General features: G+C 45.4%; 2 protein-coding genes across 2 annotated transcripts; one reads left to right on the top strand and one right to left on the bottom strand.

Moving 5' to 3' along the window:
* Positions 1-5,314: 5,314 nt before the first annotated feature.
* LOC144315342 (uncharacterized) lies at positions 5,315-10,641 on the bottom strand. Its single transcript, XM_077899740.1, has 4 exons — positions 10,638-10,641; positions 9,927-10,591; positions 9,593-9,724; positions 5,315-9,193 (listed from the first exon to the last, which is right to left on the bottom strand). Exons 1-4 carry the CDS (start codon positions 10,639-10,641, stop codon positions 8,894-8,896), a joined length of 1,101 nt encoding a protein of 366 aa, XP_077755866.1. The 3' UTR covers positions 5,315-8,893.
* Positions 10,640-18,443, top strand: LOC144315341 (uncharacterized). The gene is made up of 5 exons (XM_077899739.1): positions 10,640-10,651; positions 10,690-10,968; positions 12,199-12,288; positions 12,860-12,929; positions 17,985-18,443. The coding sequence occupies exons 1-5, from the start codon at positions 10,640-10,642 to the stop codon at positions 17,990-17,992; spliced, it is 459 nt and encodes a 152-aa protein (XP_077755865.1). The 3' UTR covers positions 17,993-18,443.
* Positions 18,444-19,207: the final 764 nt, after the last annotated feature.

Genomic DNA, 19,207 nt, shown 5'->3' with positions numbered 1-19,207 from the left:
GTGGTGATCTAGGAGTCTACAGCGAGCCGGTGAAGATGACAGGTTGTGGCACACAGACACCCCAGTGCAGGCACACCTTCTCCTTTTATGCAGAGACACAAGGGAGCACTAGGTGGGAGGAGAACCCTGGGACTGTCTTGGTGTGGAGGGAGGGGAGGAGAGTGGAGGGGCGCAGGGAATCTCACACCCTCAGAGAGCACTCCTCCTCCTTCTCAGGGGTCCTCCAGCCTGCTTCAGACAGAAACTTGAGCGTCAAGTGTGCATCTGCCCAGGGCTGTGCTCCCAGCCCCCGTCCGTGCATCGGGCCTCCCTTTTCTAAGCTTCCCCTTCTAGGGCTTTCCACCTGGCTCCCTCATGTGCCTCATTAGTGACTTGTAAATATCACACCCACCACTTTCTCCCTGTAATTTGCTCCCTGGCCAACTCTGCAAAGGATTCCATTAAAGCTGAACAGATATCTGAGATCAGGAAGGCCTGGAAAGACAGGGCCAAGCCACAGATCCTCGTGACTGGGGGCAGGGGGTGAAGCCGGATACCCCACACTGTGCCACCCCGGAAATGCCTGCTAGCTACTGGCAGGGCAGCCTTGAGTGGGGCGCAGCAGAGACCCCCAGAATGCCAACCCAGCGCCGCCTCTGGGGGAGAATAGCGTCCTGACAACAGGGAACAGTCATAGACTTTTAGGGAAAAAAACATCATTTTCTCCCAGCAGCTGGGGTGGTGGTGGTGTGGGGTGGGGGTTGGGGGGAGGATTCGTAAAGACAGGCGCAGCCAGATAGGGCCAGCATTTAGAACAAACATCTTATGGGTTGTTTAAATTAGAGACAGTCACAGATAAAGACATATTTCATCCAGCTGTTTGCTCAGGACTTAGCCCTAATTCTATCTCAAACGCTGTTCATTGTTTAAAGTCTTTATATTCAGAAGTTGTTCCCAGCCTATCTGCAGGGGCAGAAGCAGAATGCTGATAGCACCGGGGAGCTGTGCCGGCAGGGCCTGCTCTCGGGGGTGGGGGAGAAGGAGATAAACGCCCGAGTGGGAGGCCTCCCTCTCAGTGACCGGATTCTGTGCAGAGGCAAGACCTCAAGCGACACGGCAGCTCCAGGCTCACCCCTGGGCCTGCCGAGCAAAGGGGCCAGAGCAGCTAGGGCCACCGGGCCTTTTCCGGAGCCAGGTCCTGGCCCCAAGGCCAGGTGGAGGAAGAGGAAGAGGAGTGGCTTCCCGTCTGTGTGTGTCTCTCCCAAAGTCGGGCCCGCTGGCCCCGGGCAGGAAAAAGATGGCCTTCTCTGATAGGAATGCTGTTTAATTGTTTGGAACAATGGATTCAAGGCTTGGTAAAGGCATTATTTGAACTCAACTATTTTGTCGCGTTATGAGAAAGGTTATTATGTGATCCTGATCTGATTAGTGTGGAACTGAGCTAAGTGATAGATGAAGCAATTGCTTTCCTGAAATAACAAAATTGCAACCAGCTTGGGTTTCATCTTTGCAGACATTCACTGGGATTTCTGAAACAGTTAAGGTCAAAGTGCAACATAATATGTTGAGAAGAGAGGGATAAAATATATTTGTGGCCCAGCCTCATCCTGATACATCGGCAAAACAGCCCGCCTGGCCTAGGAAGGGCTGGAGCAGCCCGCAGGCGTGTGAGAGGAGCGCAGAGCCTGTGGAGCCAGGCCAAGAAAGCAGAATGAGGGAGACAAATGTGGGAGTGAGAATGTGGCATGAGAAGCAGTCCAGGAATGAGAGCAGTCCTTCATTTCTCCAAATGAGAAGGAGGTGAAATGTCTGGGTCCGAGGCCACCCAGCTTATCCTGATCCCAGGCCCAGTCCTGACTCACAGCACTGTGCCCATGGAAAAGTCGATCAACGGGGGCTCTTGGAAGCTGTTTCCAGGGTGGTCCCTGGTCGGTGTGGGCGAGCTGTTGAAGGGAGGGGGAGAGAGATGGAATTGGCAGTCAGATTGGAAAGGAACCATTGGAGGTGAAGACAAGGAGGTCAAATGCAAGAGCACAGAGTAAGGGAAAGGAACAAAGTCAGGAGAGGTGAGAGAGGATGCAGGGCTGTTAGGAGGCTGGCATGTTAGTTCCTAGTGGGGCCCCTGAGGTCATTGCCTGAGTGACAGGCCTAGATTCCATCCCACCATGTATAGCCACAGAAAGGCCGCTGTGGCCCATCATGAAACAGCATCATTTAACCTCTTGAAGCCAATCCAGTTGTTACAGTAAAAAATGGATTAACCACTATTCCCATATCAATTGCATTCCTGTCATTAGGGGCACCTGAAGGGCCCAGGAACCTATCTGTCAGCTGGAGAATGATCAGGAGATTATTCTTCTTCCCCTAGGAAAAACAAAAACAAAAACAGAAACATTTGCTCAACAGAAGCCAGCTGAATATGTGTTTTTGCATCATGAATATTCGTGATAGATAATGCTAGTTGAGACAGGTATGGGAAATCATTGTCTGACCATGACAAAACTCTAAAGTGAAAGGTCTCAAACTCCCATGTCTATCTAGTCCCAGGCAGAAATGTAATAATAAGCAGAAAATAAGCTTTATTTCATAAGGAGTCTATTTTGGTTATCAATTGCCATATAACAAACCACACCCCAGGCTTAAGGGCTTAAGGCAACAGTTTATTATTCTCTCCTCTGTTTCCATGGGTTGACCTGAATCAAAGTCCCAGAATGTGACTTCCACATTTTGTTGGTCAGGCAAATCACCAAGATCAACTCAGATACCTTTGTTTCTTAGTGCCTGCATTCTTGTAACTGAACTTTTTTTTTTAATTTTTATTTATTTATGATAGAGAGAGAGAGAGAGAGAGAGAGAGAGGCAGAGACACAGGCAGAGGGAGAAGCAGGCTCCATGCACCGGGAGCCCGACGTGGGATTCGATCCCGGGTCTCCAGGATCACGCCCTGGGCCAAAGGCAGGCGCTAAACCGCTCACCACCCAGGGATCCCTGAACTTCTGGTCTTTACGTCCAATGTCTTCCATGAAGACAACTACCTTCCAAGACCCCTTTTCCTCAGCTTGCTTTGACTTTTCTGTGAACATTGTACTGGGATCAGAAAAACCGAGTCTAGGACAAGATTGTGCTGTAGATAATCTGGGTGGCCTCACAGCAAGATTTTTCACCTGGATTTCCTCATCTGTAAACCTCACTTGTTGTTGAGGGGTGACTGGTCACGTTACAGAAAAACATATGGGGAGACAAGGCCATCGCAGCCATCTTTGGAAAAACAATCCACCGCAGTGTCTAAACTTGTGTCTTTCCAGATGCATTCACTTTGCTTTGCACATTAACTGCATTGACATATTTTGTACAAATAACAACTATACTCTCTCCAACTTTTCTTGAAATAGAGGTTTATTTTTCATTTTCCTTTTTTTGATGGAGAGGTAGTACAACATATATCCCACTTTCCTTTTTTAACACATCTAGGGAAGAGATGACAGCGCAAACATGCTGACAAATGGCAATGGCAACTATTGCGGGGAGATTCTAGGGGGTGGCAGGGACTGTGGTGAAGTGGAGCCACGTATCCCACCTACCAGAGTGGTAGGCACTCAGCCGCAGTGATTGTGATCATGTGAGAAAGGGTGTTGGTTATATTGCTTATAATTTACTCCGAAATACTTCAGCACATTCTTTGTGATACGTATGTGTATACAATTCAATTTTAATCTATGCCTAGGTGCAGTTAGTTAACATTTGCAGCATCCTTCAAATTAGAAATCCATACTCCAGGGGTGGTTAGTTACCATTTGAAAGGCCCTAACCAAAGGTCTACATTCCAGACATGCTCTCTGAATCTGCACTACACGGTTCATTAATAGGGTGACTCTACCTCCTGGTGTTGCTGGTTTACATCTGATGTTCTCATAACTGCACACAGTGCATCTAAATAGTGCACGTTCCCTGCCACTTCAGGATCCCATGGGCACCATGGAAATCGGAGAGCCCATTTGCATGACTGAATCCCCTAGGGTCATATCTGGCCTGTAAAAGAGAATAACCCCAGAGCTTTGGGTAGACGCACTCGCCTCATCCTTCTCAATACCTTAGGGAAGGCATTATCTTCCTGGCCTTCTGATGGTAGTTGTGGGGCTAGGCCCCTGGGCAGGTCACACATGATAAATCCAGCTCCCTAAGTCCTTGGATTCTCTCCTCTATCTTATGCCAGGGAGCGTCTGGCCTCTCAACTTCATGAAATACAGGCCACTATCAAGTCCCAAGTTCAGTTAACCAAGCAAGTTAATTGTTACAGCCACCTCCAAAGGCAGGAGCTGACATGTGAAATCCAAAAACCAGTAAGTGTACCAATAGCAATGAACTTTTCTATTATATGCCTCCCTGTCTAGTCTAACACCCTTGGAATGAAGCCCCACATGTGTTTCCCTGTTAGAAAAGTCTTGCAATCCTCTTGGCATATCAGCTATTTCTCCCCAGGCCACAGAGTGTGCCTATACCCCTGCAGGATGCTGAGATATGGGTCCAGTGGCACCATGCAGTGGTTATGGAGGGTCTTGCAGAGAACAGGCATCACTTTTCAGGACATCTGTCCCATGGGTGAGGTTATTACAGAGTTTTCAAGCAAAAAATCTAGTATCCCTGGAAACTGGAGGGCAAAGCCCCACTTCTACTGGTAAGACTTCGATGCCAGTGTCAGGGGACAAACCTTCCCACCAGGTGTTCCCCTTCTGTCTCGGGAATGTAGCCCTCCCTCATCCAATGCTCTGGCTTTCACATGAGAAACTTGATGAGATTGTGAATAGAACTGTTGTAATTCAGCAACCAATGCAATTAAATTTTGTGTTTAATTTTTAGCAACGTGAGCCCTATTACAACCAGAAATCAGATTCTTTTAGGGCTCTCATAGAAGCTCCCATCTCTCAGACCATGTGACTTGTGCTGAAAGCCAAGGGCCCTGAGCTTGTCATTTTCTTTCTTTCCATGCTCAAGTGCACTCAGAAGGATCCATCCATCTCACACCACAGATCTTACAGTCAGCACTCTTACTATAAGGGCCAAGTATAGCAGCCACTTGGGCTCCCAAGGCACATGCTTAATTGGCACTTCATCATAATCTACCACAGGTACTAGCTTGACTAATTGTGATGGCACTGCACCATGGCTTACTAGCATCTCATCTCCCACTGCTAAGGATCTCGGCAGCACGCTCAAATCAAAGGGTACCACCAAACCAATCCCCACGTCCCATCTGTGCCACTCTATCTCCTGAGACCACTCTAAGTTCCAACTGTTTATCAGTCAGGATCCCATCAAAACAGAAAGCACACAGTAATTTGTACAGTGAAACTTTAATATAAACAACTCGTCACAGGAGACTGGCACAATGGGAAATTGATGAGAGTTAAGGGAAATTCCAGAAAAATACAAAATCGCAGATGTAAGGTACAGCCCTGACCCTAAGGCTGAAATATACCATCCAGGTGAAAGACACAGCCCCTCACCTCCCAGGCTTGGGTTCCACGCCTCTGTGGAGGAGAGGATGTGCCTGTGGTTTACTGGCTGAGAAATCAATCACTATAGTACCAGGTCAGTGGAACTTGCTGGAATTCCACCTTCTAAAGTGCTGGGGGAAATTGTCCTTCAGGAGGTGCTGTGCCTCAAAACTTTGCTACAAGCTGGGAGGGGATTCTTTAGGGAAGTCATGTTATACAGGTTATAACAGTTATAGACGTAACTCCCTGATGGCACTCAGCTGCAAAGCTGCTCACGGGGCTCCTTGCAGGAAGTTGCTGTCCACTGGGCATCACTGGCCACCATGTGCCACCAGACCCAGCTTCTAGAGAAACTCTACATGCAAAATCATGGAGAGGAGTGCATCTTCCTCCTCTAGTGTTCCTCCAGTGTTCTATATTGACAAAGTATCACCACATTCCAGTTGACGAAGGAGAAATATTCACAATATAGGTTCACCTATATTATAGCAGAGCTAGCAGTGAAGGATGGATTTGAAGACAAGTTTCAATAAACTGAGAAACAGACAACCACTTAAACAACTGCAAGAGTCCTAATTTAGACAATAAGTTATACAGTTACCCTGATCTTTAGACATAATTTCTTATAGATGCAATGAGTAAATTTTATGCATGCTCTTCTGTCCTTGCATGAATGGGATTTGAGAATCTTACAAGCCCAGAAGCCCAACAACTTGAGAGGAATATCTTTGGTCTGGAGCTCCATTTGATTCTTTGGCTCATAATTTATGGAATTCTAATCTTGCCTAATCTCACCAGAAAGAGAGTTGAATCTGTGGTTAGGACACTGTGTCATTTTTGTCTTCCTGGCGTCTGCTGAGAAAAGAGTGGGAACTTTGCAGAATTTGCAAAACAGGTATGAGTTTTTATGCATGCTCACTAATAAATGTTTACATTTTACAGCTTAGTTTTGCTTACCATAGCACCCAGTATTATCAGATCTTCCAGTTTTTAAAGAAACACCATAATCTGGACTTTTATGTAAATCTCCAAATTTGTAAATATTGGCAAGTGAATTCGGCCCATATCATTAGCTGAATAAAATTCACATTGGCATCACCTTGGGTTGCTTACTTAACCTCTCTAACCTTTCTACATCCATCAAATGGGGACAATAATAGTAATACTTCAAAGGGCTGTTACGGACAAACGTGGGTATATACTTAACATTGACCAGCGACTAGGCAATGTGTGTTGCCAATTAAAAAATAAAAAAGTCTCTGCCAGCCCTATGTCCAGGGGCTGCCTAATTTTGATCTCTCCTTTCTAGGGTTCCATGATGCCCATTTGCATTGTTCTGTTAGCCTCACCTAGGGCAGGAGTAAGACTTGCAGTAAATAATATATTGAAGGAAGCAACTTTGCCAATGAGCTGGAAGAGTGTACACACCAAAAGAACTCTTTCAAACTCTTGTCTCCACAACACAACTGCCTTCTCTTGCCTTCTGTTGTTCTGCCGTCATAAGGCAAAAGCAAATATATGCAGGGCTGCTGCCAGACGCTCAGAGTTGACTCCGTCCAGTTCTGGGCACAGGGTAGGTGCTCAGTCAAAGTGTTGACTTATCTGGACATAGTAAACACATATGCTCCTATGGGCTCAACTGCCAGATGCCTTGTCTGGAAGCCATTTTTTCCTGGTAGAAATGTTGGCCCAACATTTTGGCATTAAAGCATCAGAGATCAGCCTAGTGTTTCTATTTGAGCCTGGCCCACTGGTTAAAATCTTAAAGCTTTAATCAAGGCTTTTAATCCTTCCTCCATTGAGTCAGAGTGGTTACTTACCTTGGGAGCAGATAGAGCTGAACCTTGAAAACAGGCAGAAGACTGTGGCTTCTGTAGAAGCCTTATTGCTTCTCCCTTTTCTTACATCTTTTGTCTCTGAGAACCGAAGAAAGGTAGGAAGAGGGGTAAGAGAAGCAGATTTGCTCCTAGGAGGCCTGGTATTGTCAGAGGGATTGTCAGAGGAGGGAGGATATCTCTGAGCAAGGCTTCTGGCATTTAATAAGATGGGCAGGGAACAGGCCTAGTCAACTCCTTGGGGAAAGCCATGCATGGGGACGCCTGGGTGGCTCAGCAGCTGAGCGTCTGCCTTTGGCTCAGGAGTTCTGGGATCAAGTCCCACATCGGGCTCCCTGCATGGAGACTGCTTCTCTCTCTGCCTGTGTCTCTACCTCTCATTCTCTGTGTCTCTCATGAATAAATAAAATCTTAAAAAAAAAACAAAAAACAAAGCCATGCATGGAATGGCTCCATCCTCTCAAAGCCTTTCTATACTCAAATGGATATAGTTGAGATGTGGGCAATGGTAGCCAGAAGACTGGACTCCCTGTAGCGTCTTCTCCAGCTTCCCATGGGGATCACTGCACCCACCCTCTGTGCAGCCTGGTCCCTGAGGATTTCAGGCAGTTTTCCTCTGGGCATCATCTCAGGCCCCAACGTATGCACAACTCTTCGAGCCAAGGATTTTCCCTGCCAACACATTTGGTGGTAAACAGAAGTTAAGTTCTCACTTTTAATCTTCACACTCAATAGTCAATGCTTGCAGTGCTCGCATTGCACTCCTGAACTAGTGGTAAAGTCCATCAAAAGGGTTTTTGGCTAGAAATAGGGAGGGACATCCTAAAAAAAGGAAGATGTCTCTCAAAAACCTTTTCACCACAGCCAACCCCCCCTAGTCCTGAAAGGACCCAGAAAGCCTTTATTCAGAACATGTAACTGGCCTCTTCATTCCAGATTCTGAGAGGAAAGTGATCATTTCCCCTGAAAGGAAGGGATCCTTGAAATTCAGTCACTCCTATGCCTTGTTAATAATACAAATTTAGTGGGACTATTTCATCCACACTGGAGAAAATTCTCAGGAGAAAGCATTCATAGTATCATATTTCAATTCTTCAACACTACAAAACATGTTGATTCAAAGGCTGGATTTTAAAGTCAGTCTTCCCGGGGATCCCTGCGTGGTTCAGCAGTTTAGCGCCCGCCTTCGGCCCAGGGCGTGACTCTGGAGTCCTGGATCCAGTCTTGCATCAGGCTCCCTGCAGGGAGACCTGCTTCTCCCTCTGCCAGTGTCTCTGCCTCTCAATGTGTGTCTCTCATGAATAAATAATCTTTTAAAAAACATAAAAATGAAGTCAGTCTTCCCTGGGGTTGCATGCTGGCTCTATCACTTTCTCATATTGAAGAAACACCCCTCCTCTGTACCTCGGTTACCTTATTTTTGGAATGTGGACATGAACAGTGCCTCCTCCACAGGACTGTGGTGAGAATTAAATGAAATAGCACATGTAAGCTTAGGACAGTGCCTGGCATACAGCAGGTGCTCCCTAAGTGGTGCCAATCACCATTGTTGCTGCTGCCTAGCTCCTATTTTCTTTTTTTTTTTTAGTTGAGTAAGATGAACCAAGATTTGCATAGGGTATAAAGCTGTGAGCCTATGTAGATGAATCGGCTTGAGCAGCAAAGTATAGAGTTGAAAGGCAAGTAGGAAAAATGGAGGAAGGGAAAGCATAGTACAGTTGAAAACCATTGACCTGGAATCCCTGGGTGGCACAGCGGTTTGGCGCCCGCCTTTGGCCCAGGGCGCGATCCTGGAGACCCGGGATCGAATCCCCCGTCGGGCTCCCTGCATGGAGCCTGCTTCTCTCTCTGCCTGTGTCTCTGCCTCTCTTTCTCTCTCTGTGACTATCATAAATAAATAAAAATTTTAAAAAATATATATATTTAAAAAAAAAAAAAGAAAACCATTGACCTGGGTTCAGAACAAATATCTAAATGCTGCTAGGCGATTGAAATTGTACTCTATGCTGGGAATGAAATAAATGAACAAAATGCAGTGTCTGCTTCCCTCAAGAAGCACATCACCCGGGCCGGGACGGGAATTTGCGGGTAAATGGGCCAGGACAGCGCAGCACAATAGGAGTTTGCTTTTCTGTGCTGTAAAATGGGAGGTGCTGACTTACGAACAAGGACTACTCAGGTCCTTTCAAGAAGGGGGAGGGGGCCGGCTGTGGGAAGGCTGGAGGGATAGTTCCCATGGCAGGACATCCCTCCGTCTCTCTACAATCCCTGGACTGATTGTACCTCTGGCTCAGGATTGCTGGCTAAGCACTGTACCAGCAGTAGAGTGCAAAGGTATCCTGCGCGATCTCTGTGCAGAAAGAACTTGAAAGAAGGGGCATCTGGGCCACAAGTTGAAGGCTGAATTCGAAGTAGGTGTAGAGGGATCCCTGGGTGGTGCAGCGGTTTGGCGCCTGCCTTTGGCCCAGGGCGCGATCCTGGAGACCCGGGATCGAATCCCACGTCGGGCTCCCGGTGCATGGAGCCTGCTTCTCCCTCTGCCTGTGTCTCTGCCTCTCTCTCTCTCTGTGCCTATCATAAATAAAAAAATTAAAAAAAAAAAAAAAAACCGAAGTAGGCGTAGAGCGGGGAAGATTGTTCTGGAAAGGAAAATTAGTATCTGCAGATGCCCCGTAAGGGACAGGGGTGGTTTCAGGAACTGCAAGCGATTCGACAGAGCCAGGTGTCTGGAGCTCCAAGGGTGAGCGAGCGCAATCGGCGCACCAGGGTCTTCCGAGTCCACGTCACACAGCCTGACACTTGTTTGAAAGCAGCAGAGCCCCGGGGAAGGTGGTGCGACGTTACATGTCACTGTGCTCGGTGAGAACGGAGGCGAGGCGCCAGGCGAGGCCTGCAGCAGCGATCCCGATCCCGGTAGCCGAGCACGGCGGCCTGCGGCGCGGCGGCGGCAGTCGGAGCCGAGAACGGCGCGGGTGCACAGACCCAGACGACCGGGCCATTTCCTGGACGGGCCGGAGCCAAGGGAACGGAAGGGCTCCGCTGGCGGCGGTGCTCTGGTCGGGCCGCTGGCACGTGAGCCGCGGGCCTTCTCCAGGCGGAAAAGGGCAGAACCGACCTGCGGGGAAACGGCCCGGCTGGCTTCGAGGACGTCGCGCCACGGGGCAAGGACGGACGAACCACCGCATCTGAGGCTCCGGAGGGCCCGCAAGAGAGCGGCCGAAACATGCCCCCGCACGCACGGGCGCCCGCACGCACACGCACGTACACGCACGCACACGCACGCTCTAAAGGGCGGGGTAAGAATTCTGAAAAAGTCCCCCGCACGCACGCATGCGCACGCACGCACGCGCTCTGAAGGGCGGGGAAGAGTTCTGAAAAAGTCCCCCGCACGCACGCATGCGCACGCACACGCACGCACGCACGCATGCGCACGCACGCGCACGCACGCACGCACGCATGGGCGTCCTTGGCTGTTCTCGTGGCCGCGTGAACCGTTGTTACCGAGGCCGCTGGGAGCGGCCGGTGGGGCTTCTGAGCGCTGGGTGAGCGCCTCTTCCTGCCACACCACCCAACGGAGGGACCGCCGTGGCCCAGAGGGTGGCTCAGCGGCCTCAGGATCCGGCGCCGCAGCCCCCGCCCGTGTGACCGAGAGCCCCACGGTGAGTGCAGCTGCCGCCCACCGCTAGTCACCATTGGAAGCAGAGACCCGCCGGTCCGGGCCCGCGTGGGCACACAGCTGGTGCTCCGTGGTGGCCCCACGCGCACAGGCCCCCTCTCAGTTTTGTCTCAGCCGCTCTCCCCTTGTTTTTGCGGGCTGAATCAGCTCCAGTAGGGCTCCCCGTACTTTGCCCCGAAGCGGCAGCCTGGGATGATGAGCCTCCTGGGCCAGCCTTAACGGGCGTGCAGTGTTTGAGGGAACGCGGTCCGGCACGCTCCAGGAGTCCAGGGGAAAGGGAAGTCCCTTGCCATCCACCAGATGTCTTTCTTGCAGAGAGAAGAGAAGCCTAAGCAGTTCTCCCCAAGTGGTCAGGATCTTAACAAGGATAGGAATCCCCTTCACATTCAGATACAGCGTTAACCGCATCCGTAAACTAGGTCTTTATTTTTTTTTATTTTTTTTTATTTGTTTATGATAGTTACAGAGAGAGAGAGAGGCAGAGACACAGGCAGAGGGAGAAGCAGGCTCCATGCACCGGGAGCCCGACGTGGGATTCGATCCCGGGTCTCCAGGATCGCGCCCTGGGCCAAAGGCGGGCGCCAAACCGCTGCGCCACCCAGGGATCCCTGTAAACTAGGTCTAAAAACAGCGGAAGCAATAATAAGATATTCGGGGAGGCAGTGCATGCGAGGTAATAGTAAAGAGACTATTACTGACTTTCCCTTTGTCAGCCTCCGGGCTCTGTGGTCCCGAATAACTGGCAACCTCCCATCCTCCCAAACTCCAAGCGCTGCTGACACCCCAGCACACGGCGTCCTGCCCGTCCGGCCCTGGGTTCCTCACAAAGGTGAAAGGACCAGCAGGCCTACGTTGCTGTTGGGTTGAAACAAAATGCAAGAGGTCTTTTGCATTCATTCTAAAGCGGAAAGTTTCCCAGTGTTTTTGGGAAATCGCTGCTGTGGTGTGTGTTTTAAAGTTTTCATTGAAGTGATGAGCAAAAAATACCACTAATGAGCAAAAAAATAGCACTAATACCATGCCATTCGGACAGCCACCCATTGCACGGCATGGGAAGCCAGAGGCTCGGTGGTGAGGGTGTTATCTGGGGAGCAGCAACAGTTTCTGAACAAAATCCTAGAGAATAGTCTATGGCGAGGAAGAACAGAGTGCCGGCAGCAGTGGGGGAGAAATAGGTACATGCGTTATGTTCAGATTATACCTTTTGTTCTAGAATTCAAAGCTCTGCACGTACCAGTTAAACCTGGATCATCATCTGAGGTCAGCATCCTCGCCCCATTTCGCAGATGGGAACGGAGTTGCTGTGAGTGACAGGGGCAGCCACACCAGCAGTAGAGCTATGAATAGAACCATTTCTCCTCGCCCCCCCCCACCCCCACCTCACTCCACCCCACCCCCACCCCCAAGGCTGCTTCCTTCCCTTCTGAGTGAGTTGGAGCCAAAACCTCAGACTGGAACAGAAGCAAAGTCAACTTGGCCTTTCCTGCCTTCCCTGCTTCAGAGCTCACCCTGCTGCTGCTGCTGGTGCATGGGGACAGGTCTTTGGAACCAGACCTCAGAGAGGCAGGGCTCCCATCTGCTCTTTGAGGACATTTAATATCCCGGGGTGATTTCCACAGAACAAAATTTATTCCAGGCCCTGGGCTGGATGCTCCTTTTACAGAAGTGCAGAGGCTGTGTGCACTTTATGTTCCCGGCCATTACTCTCCCACCCTTGAAGAGACTCAGATGAGAAGCAAATCAGGCCGCCTCTGTGTGTCGGTGGCTTAGAAATGATGAGGGGGTGGCAGAAACACAAGATAGGATCCTCATCTTTAATCCAGCAGCAGCACCAGCACAGCTGATAATTTGCTTCTGTGGAACTTTGGTTTCAGAGAGGACGATTCCATTTCAAAAGGACGCGGTGTTTTCCCATCAGGCTGATGAAATTGACTTCCCTGGATGGTAGGATGCCTGCAAATTTGAAAACAAGAAAGCATTTTACTTTGCTGCAATTCACTTTTTTGGTTAAATAGTATTCAAAGAGGTAGGGAGATAAAACTCATTTTGTCATTTTCCAGCCCTGAGGGAAAAAAGAAAAGAAAGAAAGTGTAGGAAAATATGTAAAATAATGCAATTGTAAGATAGAGCCCAAATGCCAGTCTTGGCTACCTCCCATTTTTTAAGAAAACCTCAAGCAGCCACTTAATAAACCCAGAGTCTAAAACAGACTGATTTTGACACTGTCAGTTTGTGTGGAATGTGATGAGAATCAAAAATCATAGGAAAACTATTAGGGCAGTAATTATTGGAGCAGTTGAAGTTCTGTAAGAACGACTCAGAAGCCCTGTATGGAGTATTGGGCATGCTGTCTACTGTAGCGTTGGAGGCTGTTGGATCATCAATGTTTTTTCCTCTTTTTCTTTTGTTTTCGAAGCACAGACATCAAATGCAGAGCAGTAAAGCCAGCAAAAAACATGTTTGAATTTTTCTTCTTTTGGTCTTACCCCTTGCTTGTCTCTCTCCTTCCCTGCCCCTCTTTGTCAATTTCCCTCTTATTCTGTGTAAACTTTACCTCCACCTGCCACCTTTCAGACATTCCTATCTTCAGATATTTGCCTTCTTTCTTGATTTACTAGCACAGTACATCTCATCTCTTTGCCAGACTGATGATGTTCTGGCTAATATATATATATATATTAGCTATATATATGGCTATATATATATATATATATATATATCAATGTGTGCTGGAATGTTATGATGTCTCTCTCTAAACCCAGCACAATTTTTCCCCATCATAGAAGATATGGAGACATATAGGAGAAACACATCTGCAGACTGCTGGCATGTCGGAGAAAGTAACTTTAAGGAGAGATTCCTATTGTGATAAAAAAAAATCCTTGCCCCACAAGATGTTTTAACCAGAGGTGCTGAAAGCAAATCTGCTGGGCTCCTTCATGACCCAGCATGAAGGACACACAATGGACTCTCAAAACAATGCATCTGGAATAAAATGAATTAACAAATGGGAAGGCCAAGTAGTGGTGGGAGTAATTGAGAATGAAAGATTCTAAAAGGAATATCTGCACATTTGGGCTTCTTGGTCACTGCTCTAGAAAGGACATGATGCTTTCTGCATGAAGATCTTCTGTAAACAGCTATGTCTGTGATGCACATGTGGATGAGAAGGACCTGATGGGTACAGTACCCAGACTCCTTCAAGCCTCTGTGAGAGCATTCTCAGACTTTGCCTTTCATTTGAGCACCCCAGAATAATCTTCAGGACAAAGATTCAAGTGCAATAAGCTTTTTTGGGATGGTACCCAGGAAGCACCTATAAGAGCTCTAAGTAAGCAAGCAAGCCAGAAAGCAAAGGTGGCTGACAAAGGACAAAGTAGTTCCCACAGTGGTGCCTTGGACTGTATTTTGCTGTGGAAATGTGGGAACCTGTGTAGAAAATGCACTTATGGATGTCCCCTGTATCCAGTAGGATACAAGCGCTGCTCTCAGGACTGGATCCCGTGGCACTTTGACTTCTTCTCTGAGTGAACAGGGTTCATTCTGGAGGCCAGTGAATGCCTTCAGGAAAAGAACTGTAGGTGCTGGCTGCTGAAAACCCCACCCCACAAGGTTGTGAGGGCAGTGGATATGGGTAGGGTACCATAGCCCGAGATGATCTTTCATAACTTCTAATTTCTATATCACAACAACTTTTTAAATGAAATTTAGAGTCACATGGCTCTTTGCTTAGCTATGCTTGTAAATGGTCATCCCAAGTTATGTGGATGAGGAGTACAGAGTGATTAGAAAATATAATAGCTAAGTGGTCTGTACAGGGGAGAGCCACACCTGAGAGGGGCTTTGAGTAAAAGTTTCCTAGGCATTATTCTGTGGGTCCTACAGAAAAAGAAAAAAGTGATACACCAATTGTTTATATATTCCTCTACAGATGGACAGCAAAGGAGGATGAGGAGCCTTTCCTCACAGCATCCCTCCTCCTTAACCCACCCCAGCTGGAGTATTCTCTATGCTCCCCAAACACCCTGCCCGTCCTTAGCACATGGGTACATTCTTGTGCATCCCTTTTCTCTCAACATACTTCGAACCAGCATTTGGTGAATAATAAGTGTACCCCCAGTAAATGAGTAAATCAATGAATGAGTATTGAATCTTATCTTTCTAATGAAAAGCCTAGTCCTTGACAATTTGGCAGTGACTTACCTGGAGGTTTATGATAATTTGGTATGACCAGAGTGATGTAGGACAGCAACAACCATTAGCATTTGGCTATTATATGCATCAGTCATGAGGACAAACCTGTGAGGGCAGGGATAGTGTTTACCTTGCTCACCATTGACTTTCTAGCACCTTGCAAACAACACGTGTTGGATGAAATGAATGAACCACCAATGTGAAGTCATACGATGGTGTAGTTGCTAAGAGTGCAGACTTGGGAGTTAGGTTAGCCTAAATTCAGAACTAGGTTAGCCTAGGTTCAGATCCCACCTGTGTCCTTTTGTAGCTGGATGATTCTGAGCAAAGTATTTAAACTCTTAGTGCCTTGGATTTTTCTTCTATAAATGAAGATTACAGTAGTATCTATCCCATAGGACTACAGAAACAGTTATAGATTTGTGAGGATCAAATTATGTAATGTATGTAAAGCATTTAGAATGGTGCCTAGAGAATAGTAAGCCTTATACAAAAGTTTACAGTTATTATGGAAGGTTAGAGTCTCCTGGACATCAAGAATTCTTTTCCAAAAAAATGGAAATATGGCCAATATGGGCATTGCCTTTAAATAAGTTCCAAGTCCTACTTTTATCATCTGTAGAACTTTGAGATTTCATAGCATACTACTAAGCAAATGAGTTTTCACAACCTCAAAACATTTGAAAAATGCAATCTCTATCAAAATCCCAATGATTTTTTTTTCAGAAATTTAAAAAAAAAATCTACCCTAAAATTCATAAGAATTTTAAGGGACTCTGAATAGGCAAAACATTTTTGAAAAAGAATAAAGTTGGGGGGCCTCACATTTCCTGATTTTAAAACTTACTACAAAGCTACAGAAATCAACAAAACAGTGTGGTACTAGTCTAGAGACAGTCCAATGGAATAAAACAGCCTAGAAATGAACCCTTTAATAAATGTGCAAATTATTTTTGAGGAAGGTATCATTCAATGGGGAAAGGACAATCCTTTCAAGAACTATTATTGGGAAAGCTGGATAGCCACATGTAAAAGAATGAAGTTGATTCCTTATCTTATGACATATACCAAATTAACTTAAAATTGGTCAAATACCTAAATATGAGAGCTAAAATTATAAGTCTTAGAAGAAAATGTAGAAGAAAAGCTTCACTATATTGGTTTTCACAATGATGGTCAACAAAAGAAAAATGTAATATATTGGATTATATCTAAATTAAAAACTTTTATGCATCAAAGGAAATGATCAACAGTGAAAATGCAACCCATGAAAAGGGAGGAACTATTTGCAAACCATACATCTCTTCTCTGAGAAGAGACTAACATACCAAATATAAAAAGAACTCCTACAACCAACAGCAACAGCCAAACCACAAACAACTTGATTTAAAAATGGACAAGGAACTTGAACAGAATGAATAAGTACATGAAAAGATGCTTGACATTACTAGTAATTAGGGGAAATGCAAACCTGAACCACAATGAGATGCCACCTTACACCTGCTAAGATGACTACTATAAAAAAAAAAAAAAGGCAGAAAATAACAAGTTTTGGGGAGAATGTGGAGAAATTGAAATCCTTACGCACTGCTGGTGAGAATGTAAGATGGTATAGCCCCTATGGAAAACAGTATGGCCATTTCTCCAAAAATTAAACATAGACTTTTCATATGATCCATAAATTCTAGTTATGAGTATATACCCAAAATAATTGAAAACACTTTTGAAGAGATATTTTTGTATATCTACATTCATAGTATCATTCGCAATACTGAAAAAGTGGAGGTGACCCAAGTGTCCATTGACTGGTGAATGGATTAACAAATGTCGTCTATACATACAACGGAATATTATTCAGCTTTAAAAAGGAAGGAAATTCTAACACACACTACAACATGAATGAGCTTGGAGGACATTATACTAAGTGAAATAAGCCAGTCACAAAAAGACAAATACTGTATGATTCCACTTACATGAGGTACCTAGAGAAGTCAAATTCATAGAGACAAAAGGTAAAGTGGTGGGGTCAGGGGCTGAAGGGAAAGGCAAATTGAGAGTTGTTATTTAATGGGTATAGAGTTTCAGTTTGGTAAGATGAAAGTTCTAGATATTAGTTTTACAATGAGGTGAATGTACTTAACACTAATGAATTGTATGGTTAAAAAGTGAAGATGATAAACATTTGTTATGTGTATTTTGTCAATTTAAAAACTTTAAAACACACACAAAAGTGAAAAATACAAGGTGAGTAGTGGAAAGCTAGACCAAGTTTCAGGAGACTTGAATTCCTGTCCTGACTTTGGTTTTAGTGCATAACTTAGTTAAAACACATGTGAGAAGCAGTACTAGAAAAGTATTTTGAACATTTTTTTAAAGGATGGCATTGTTATTAATGATCATCAGCATAATTACATTATTAAAACACTGTACTATGGAAACAAATTTTTTTCCCCTGACAAATTTTAGGCAAAAGCAGATGACAGAGAAGCTATCCTGCTGGTTCAGATTAACACCTGAATAGAAGAAAGAGGGCAAACCTGAAAAATGCAGTAATTTACTTAAAAGCAATTTTAAAAGAAAAAAAAAAGAATAATAATAGCAGTAAATCTGTGACACAGACTTCATTTGCTATTAGGAGTGAATTTGGATGGGTCTTAGAGCCTTATACTATAAATCAAAACTAATTTGAGTTTGGGTGATTTTCTTTTTCATATGGTATATTTAACTCTTATCAGATGGATATATGGCCAAATAAGTAATGACATGTGCACAGTAAATTAAGCTAAAGTCATTTTCTTCCTTTAGGGATTTAATGTGGGTAAAGCATCATACAAGGATGATTTCTTCAGACACTCAACCCCTGTCAGAGACTGCCGGAGACCTGAGTTATTAACATAGTATAAAAGAAGAAATTTGGTCCTCTTACCCACGTGCTCCTCCTGAGCCCTGTTAACTGGACTCCAGTGTGCCCCTGTGTAATGGGCTTGTTGCTAGGTAACAGACACAGGGACCCCAGAAAGCCTTTCCTCAGGGCTGCCTATAATTCCTACTAAAGCCCTGGCTTCTGCAGTCTGGAAACTGTTTCCATTACTCATTGTCTCTGCTGTTCTTCTTCCCATTTGTTTTTGTTTACAGATCCCAATTTAACAAATGAGTTCATACATCTTATGCCATTAAACAGCTGTGTAAAATAGAGACCCCACTTTAATAGTATTGGTTTACTCCAACAGGTAATTTAATAAAGAGCAAATTTGGCTACTGGTATTTGCCTCCACTTTGTACAAAGAAAAGCGTTAGGAAAAGCGTGCAACCATATTAAAATGTTTCATTACAATGGAATGTTGTTTTAAATACAGGTTTAACTGACCAAAGAAATACATAAATAAAAGTGTGATTTCATAGCACAGATGTTTGGGGGCAAGTGGAAATATTTGAAAATGAACCCAGCATTAAATGGTATCCAGGAATACTGTTCATATGTTAGATGTGGAAATTGCACTGTGGTTATGTAGTAGAATGTCATTTTTTGAAGATGCCGCTAAAGGTGCAGAATGCCATAATATCTGAAAATTGCTTTAAAATGGTTCAGCAAAGGGCACCTGGGTGGCTCAGTGGTTGAGCATCTGCTTTCAGCCCAGGTCATGATCCCGGGGTTCTGGGATGGAGTCCAGCATCAGGCTCCCTGTGGGGAGCCCGCTTCTCCCTCTGCCTATGTCTCTCCCTCTCTCTCTGTGTCTCTCATGAATAAATAAAATCTTTTTTAAAAATGACTCAGCAAAAAAATATAAATGAAGCAAGTATGACAAAATATTAGCAATTATTAGACTGGATGGTGTGATATATGGATGTTCATTGACCTAATCTTTATATTTTTATGTTTTGAAATTTCTTATAATAAAGAGTAATTCATAATAAAAACAAACCCACAACTACCATCTTAGGTGGAAGATCGTGTAACAGGATAACAGGGAATATCCAATTTTTTTTTTCTGTTCCTGAAAAGAATGAGAAGAATTTTAAAGGGAAGT

This window comes from Canis aureus, chromosome 6, assembly GCF_053574225.1.
Source record: "Canis aureus isolate CA01 chromosome 6, VMU_Caureus_v.1.0, whole genome shotgun sequence".
Taxonomy (NCBI): Eukaryota; Metazoa; Chordata; class Mammalia; order Carnivora; family Canidae; genus Canis; species Canis aureus.
This window is presented reverse-complemented; position numbering and strand designations above follow the sequence as displayed.